The sequence below is a fragment of the Sorex fumeus genome, unplaced genomic scaffold (genome assembly GCF_029834395.1).
Source record: "Sorex fumeus unplaced genomic scaffold, SorFum_2.1 ptg000107l, whole genome shotgun sequence".
NCBI classification, from domain to species: domain Eukaryota; kingdom Metazoa; phylum Chordata; class Mammalia; order Eulipotyphla; family Soricidae; genus Sorex; species Sorex fumeus.
This window is the reverse complement of record NW_026606164.1, coordinates 2,723,858-2,730,427: the sequence shown is the minus strand read 5'-3', so window position 1 is coordinate 2,730,427 and position 6,570 is coordinate 2,723,858. Positions and strand designations below refer to the sequence as shown.

Here is a 6,570-nt window from a genome sequence, read left to right as displayed (position 1 = left end):
TTTAGAGCTTACGACCGCCCCCAAATCAGACATGCTGAAAAAGCGTTGTGAAATGATTTGCTTTCTACAGCTGGGTTTGGATTTCTGCTCTTTTACTTATTAACCCTGGAAATATTTCTATTAAAAGTTAGATAACTAAGAGATTGGGTTCTGTGCTTCTGGGGCCATGGCCGTGCCGGAGAGCCGCTCGTGGGGGGCAACTGGCGACCTCAGTAGGGCGTGAAGCTCAAACACATTTTCTTTCGCGCTGTTTTTTTCTTTTTTTTGGCTTTTTGGGTCACACTCAGTGATGCTCAGGAATTACTCCTGGCAGTGCTCAGGACTGGTGATCGAACCTTGGTCAGCCGTGAGCAAGGCAAACCCCTCCCCACTGTGCTCTCACTTCAGCCCCTCCTTTCGCATCTTTTTGTGTTTTTTCAGAATTGATTGACTTCCTCGTAGCCTTTGCTGTCCCTGACGTTCTCTGTAGAGTCCCTTGTTGTACAGTGTGTTTCGTGGGCACCTTGGCATCAAGACTTGGCGCTTGCCTGGTGCATGGCTCACCCCATAGGTCCCCTGTGCACCGCCAGGAGTGATTCCCGAGTGCAGACCCAGGAGTAACCCTGAGCACTGCCGGGTGTCCCAAGAAACAAAAGGAAAGAAAGAAAATAGGTATCCTTGCCCGGAAGGGTAGCCCAGGGCCAAGAAGCCTGCCTTGCCTGCGACTGACCCCACCCCACCCTGTACGTCACCCCCACCAGGTCCTGCCAGGATGATCCCCGATGACTGGATCAGAGTCGGCACTGAGCACCGCCAGGTGTCCCGTCCAGGTGTCCCGTCCTGAGCCCCCAGGTTAGGTCACTCCGCCCTCCCCACCTCCCCACCACTCCCCCGTTCCTGCTCACTCATCCTCGAGGGGACCCGCACTCATTCAGCTTGTGCTCCCATCCGGAGCAGGCCAGGCCATACTCCTCTGTACAGCTCTCAGGCCTTAGTGGGCTGGGCCACTCCCTGGCCACGGTGCGGCAGGTGTTGCTCACAGCACTGGGGTCACAGAGAGCAGGGCTCTCAGGGTCGGGCTCAGGGCCTCTGCCCTGTCGCTCTGCCCCTCCGACCCCCCCCCCCCCCGCCCACAGATTTTATGGCCCGGCTCCTGAGGAGGGCCCTGGGCACGGTCACTGAGTCCAGGTCCCACTCAGGGGACGCCGAATGACCTCAGTTGGAGATCTGTAACTGATAAACATTTGTCAAACGTTTTCTGAAACCACTTTCTCAGGGCCCAGGAGTCCAGAACTGGGCCCCGCAGGGACCAGAGGCACATTGGCCACCTAGTGCTGGCGTCTGCAGGGCAGTCCTCCGGAGCCTCAGCCAGACCCTGGCGTCACGAAGGGTGACGCCTGCACCTTTAAGAAGGGCCCATGATGCCCTCCTCCTTGCTGAATTCTCATTCTACCTTGGAACATTCTAGACTCCAAGTGCCATTTTCAGTCTCTGTAGGAGACTGGCACGAGCCTGTTTGGCAGAGCTCAGTTCTTTAAGCTGCGAGTGCAGTGTGACACAGGTGAATCTGAGTCTCTGGGCTTTTTCCCCGCGTGCAGGCGGCTTTTTTCTCTTAACAGTTCTTTAGTGTATGATAGTTTTTAATCTGTTGTTCGTTTAAGTTTTTTTAGTAGTTATATATATATATATTTTTTGGGGGGCTGGGTGGGGGTGGGGTGGGGTGGGGTGGCCATACCTGGCTGTGCCCAGGGGTCACCCTGGCCAGCTAACGTCCCTGTGCTGACGGAGATCGAGCCCAGGACAACTGGATAGAAGGCAAGTGCCCTCCCCACTGTCCTGCCTCTCTGCCCCTTGCGGACTTTTCTATTCAATGTGGAATGACTCTGAAGTCAGTGGGCCCTCATGGGGGGCTGATGAGAAGCAGAGGAGAAGATGTCACTCCCCCGGGACTGGCGGGAGCGCTGGCACTGGTGAGCGCAACGAGCCCTGACAGCCCCACGAAGCCCACTAGGCCTTCCCGGGATCTCGGGCCGGAGTGAGGGGTTGCCCTTTTCAGGGAAAGGGAGTCGATCCTCGACCTCCTCAGGCCCCCGGGCCTTTGTCCTTCTCGCAGAAAATCATTTCAGGAGATGAGCATGAAGCAGGAACATTTTATTTGGAGGCTTTTAGGAAGGGGAAATGAGGGAGGGAGTAACACGCTCGAGAGAGAGTGCGGCTTCTCCAGAGGTGCAGAAAGCCACTGAACACGTTAGGTTGCCTGGTTGCGTTCGGTCCGAAAGTCCACACCTCAGGAGGGGAGAAGCCCGTGACATGACCGACCTCGTAGGCAAGAGCAGTCCCTGGGCTCGGGCACACATGAGCGCCCTCCCTTGGTTCAAGGGGGCTAATCTCGGGTTTTCCCCAGGCTGCCCCTGGTGGGAGTTTCTAGCTACCTAGAGTCCGTTGCTAGGGTGGTTGCCAAGGGGGTAGAGTTGAGTGGTCCAAGGTTCTCTTAGAAATTCCTTTCCTGGCCTTTGTTCCTATTCCCTCGGGGGTCCAGCCTGCTCTGGGCCTCCTAATGTGGACTAATTTTGACCAGACCTTGGGTCCCGTGCCCTCAGGTGGTCTTTTGGTGGCCATGAAGCTTTTGTTGACTTCCTCGGAGTTCCATTGCCGTGGCGACGCTTCCCCAATCCACCTGTCTGCCTCAGTTCTGTGGGTTAAGAAATGGAGTTAATACTGGCTTGTGGTTATCAAACTTGGGCAGCGTCACAAGGAACGAAGGAAACGCCAAAACCTCCTTCGCTCCCCTTTGGCGCAATTATTTTTCTTTCTGGGTCACACCTGGTGATGCACAGGGTTTACTCCTGGGTCTGCACTCAGGAATCAGTCCTGGCAGAGCTCAGGGGACCATATGGGATGCTGAGAATCGAACCTGGGTCGGCCGCGTGCAAGGCAAACGCCCTACCACTGTGCTATCGCCCTCCAGCCCCCCTTTGGCGCAGTCTTGCTGGGCCCTTTTCCCTGGCAGTTCTCAGCCCATAGAAAAAAGTGTGCATGTTGCTTGCCTTAGCTTCTGTGTGTAACCCCGGGCCTCTCACACACACACACATACGCACACACGCACACACAAGACCAGCGATCACTGCTGAGTTGCCTCCCGGCTAGTCAGTGTCTGGACGGGGAGGTGGTCAGTGACACTCGCAGTGCTCAGGGACGATTTCTGGCTCCTGAATGTGTTTGGGGGTGGGTGTGATGCCAGGGAGGGCGTGAGGGTCAGCTGCCCGCAGGGCAAGTACCTGGCCCCTCTGCCCTCTGGCCCCGAATCTGCAGTTGTTTGTTTGTCTGTTTGTGATTGAGTTTTTGCACAGGAGTGACACTTGGTGGGCTAAGGGGGCTGTGCGGGAGGCTGGGGGTCGCACTCGGGGTGGCGAGTGTCAGACTGGCAGCTCTCTGGGCTCCGGAAGCTGCTGTGGTCGCTCCCCTGAGACAGACTCTCTCCTCTGCTCTTCAGAGATTTATCCCTGAGAACGAGTGCGCCTCAGAAGGCCCCACAGTGGGCTCGACAGTCAGGGCCCGGTAGTGGCCGCGGCAGCGTCTGACCACCTGACCATGAGTCTGCTGAGGCCCAGCGGGCTGAAGACCCCCACCAAGATCCTCAAGCATGGGAGCTGGGCCCTGAAGGCGCCCTCGGCCGGTAAGTGCGCTCAGCCCGGGCCAGGGGAGACTCATTCCCACCAGGGAACCCCCTCCCGAGTCCTCGCCTGGGAAGGGTTCCCTGAGCTGTAGGCACGTTCATGGCTCTGCGGACAGCTCTCACACACGAGTGTCATGTTCTGTGACTTTAGTGTCACGGCAACTGGTGTCAGCTGAGGCGACCAACACGCTCCCTCCTAACTGCTAGCCCCCTCGCCCGGGCTTGGGGACAGGCTGAGGGAGGTGGACTCACCTGGACTAAAGGGCCTCATTGCCGGCCGTAGCCACAGGACAGTGGGGAGGGCAACCGGCACCCCATGGGACTCTCCAGCCTCAACCTCACATGAGTGACCCTGAGCGCAGGGCCAGAAATAGGCCCTGAGGACTGGCTGGCGTGCTCCCCCCTGAAAGTAAAAGAAGATGGGCCAGTGGACACAGCAGAAATAAGACACTGGGGTGGAGCTTTCGCCTGGCTTGCTCCGTAGCATCACGGGGTGTGTCCAAAGATTTCCCCTCAGCTGCCCAGATATGACTGCGGCCTGGGATGCTGCAGTAGGTAGGCACGTCCCCCTCACAGCGGGCCCAGCCAGGCTTCGCCACAAGCAGCCCCGGCATTGACTGGGAGTAGCCCCAAGCACTGCTGGGTGTGCCCCCCCCCAACCACACTTTAACTGGACCTGGACAGACTCTTCCTGACCCTTCTGACCCTTCTGACCCTTTCTGCTGTTCCAGCGGCTGCTCCCGTTGAGGAGTCTGTGCCTGGAGAGAAAATACCCAGCGCCCCCTCCTCGGAGACGCAGGAGGAGTTTTTGGACGACTTCCAGGTCGGGGAACGAGTCTGGGTGAAGGGGAACAAGCCTGGATTCATCCAGTTCCTCGGGGAGACCCAGTTTGCCCCTGGTCAGTGGGCCGGGATCGTCTTGGACGAGCTCATCGGCAAGAACGACGGCTCGGTGGCGGGTGTGCGCTACTTCCAGTGCGAGCCGCTGAAGGGCATCTTCACCCGGCCGTCCAAGCTGAGCAGGAGCTTGCAGGCCGACGATGAGACCAACGGCCTGCAGCCAGCGCCTGCTGCCCGGGTCACACCGCCCCTGTCGGCCTCCCGGGCCCCTGCCGCCGCCCCGAAGGCGCCCCAGCCCTCCACAAAGGAGGCACCGGCCGCCCCTCACATCAGCAACCTGACCAGGATGGCCAGCGAGTCCATCTCCAACCTCTCGGAGGCTGGCTCCCTCAAGAACGGGGAGCAGGAGCTGAAGCTCGGGGACCGGGTGCTGGTGAGTGCCGAGGGCAGCGGTCGCGGGTGGGTGTCCATTCGCCTGTCTGGTTCATCAGCTTTTCCAGACTCGCGGTTTGGGTGGAAGCACGAGCAGCCGGGACGCCTGGTCCTGCAGTTTCCAGCGTGATGGATGCGTGCGGGGATGCTGCCAGTTTTACCAGTTTAGCCAAAACAGGGTGGAGGGGTCATGCCGTGTGGAGGCCGTGTGCTTTGGACGCCTCTGACCCGGGGTTTAAGTCTTGGTCCCATGTACAGTCCCCCAAGCACATCCCGGAGTGATCCCTGAGCACCAAGCCAAGAGTAAGCCCTGAGCACTATGACTGTGACTCAAAAAACAAACCAATGAACGAAGTTGGAAATCGGTTCCATTTCTCTGGTTTGTGATGTTTGTGTTTGGGGCGTCACGGGGCTCACCCCAAGCCGCTCTGGGCCATTCCGTGCCCGGCTGTGCGCAAGCCCTGAGCCGTCTGTCCAGATGTGTGTGGTTTGGTGTTTGGGCCACACCTGGCAGTGCACAGGGCTTCCTCCTGGTGCTGAACTCAGGGATCTGGTAGGGCTCAGGGGACCATCTGGGGTGTCGGGGATGGACCCTGCGTAGGCCATGGGTAGGGACCCGTCTCCGGAACATTCTCAAAAGTATGTTTTGCTGACTTGGTTGCTTGATCTTCAGACTCAGCACCTGCTCTTGTGTTTCTCTGAGCAGCTACTGGAAGGTGGGGGTGAGGGGGCACCCCCGTGAGATGAGTTTCTGGTGGGGGTCACCAGGTCCCTGCACGTGGCATCCTCAGTCTACCCCAAGCCCTTTCCTCTGCACAGGTCCCCAAAGCAGAGGCGCTTGGCTGTAGACAACTGTTCTCCCCCAGCAGAAGCACTCAATAACGCTTTCAGAACCCATGGGAAGCGGCCGGGAAAAGTCCCCTTGGGAACCTCTGAGGCGGGCGGCTCTGACCAGACAGACTGGGGGCTGGCCCGGAGCCAGTGGCTTCCCGGGGACCACAGGCCGGTGTCCGAGTGGTGGAGGCGGGAGAGGAGAGCAGTGAGGGCACCCGCCTGTAGGTGCAGGGTGGCCCTCGGAGGGTCCTGGAGGGTCACGGTCGGCGTTCGGAGGTGGCCAAAGAGTAACACGGGGAGGGAATTGGAGCTGGAGGAGACACACGGTTTAAAGACTGTTTGGGGGGCTGGGGCAGTAGTACAGCGGAGAGGGCGTTTGCCTTGCACTCAGCAAACCTGGGTTCCCCGGTATCCCATAGGGTCCCCCAAGCATCGCAGGAATGATTCCTGAATGCAGAGCCAGGAGTCACCCCTGAGCATCGCCAGGTGTGAGCCAAAGACCCAAAGAAGAAAAAAGACTTTTTTTTTTTTAACTTGCATTCACAACCGTCCACACCCGGACACAGGGACACCAGTGTCGTTGGAACAAGGGAGCGGGGACACCGCCACTGGCTCTGCGGTGAATAACTCTGATCAGTTATTCATTTATTGGTGGTGGTGCTCAGGGCTGAGTCCAGGCCCTGTGCTCAGGGACCACATCCGGGCAGGTGTGTGCAAGGCCAATGTCCTGCCCTCTGTGCTGTTCCATCGCTCCATACCTCAGCTACAGCACGCCTTTCAAAAAAAAGTTTTTGAGGGTTTTTTTGGGG

At 58.6% G+C, this 6,570-nt stretch overlaps 1 protein-coding gene across 1 annotated transcript in view; it reads left to right on the top strand.

Moving 5' to 3' along the window:
* Positions 1–3,570: 3,570 nt before the first annotated feature.
* Positions 3,571–6,570, top strand: part of LOC130042675 (CAP-Gly domain-containing linker protein 1-like) — a gene marked incomplete at its 3' end in the record, with an annotated part of 38,658 nt that continues 35,658 nt past the window's right edge. Inside the window, 2 exon segments of the mRNA XM_056134822.1 lie at positions 3,571–3,655; positions 4,387–4,928. Coding sequence (XP_055990797.1) covers positions 3,571–3,655; positions 4,387–4,928 — 627 coding nt within the window.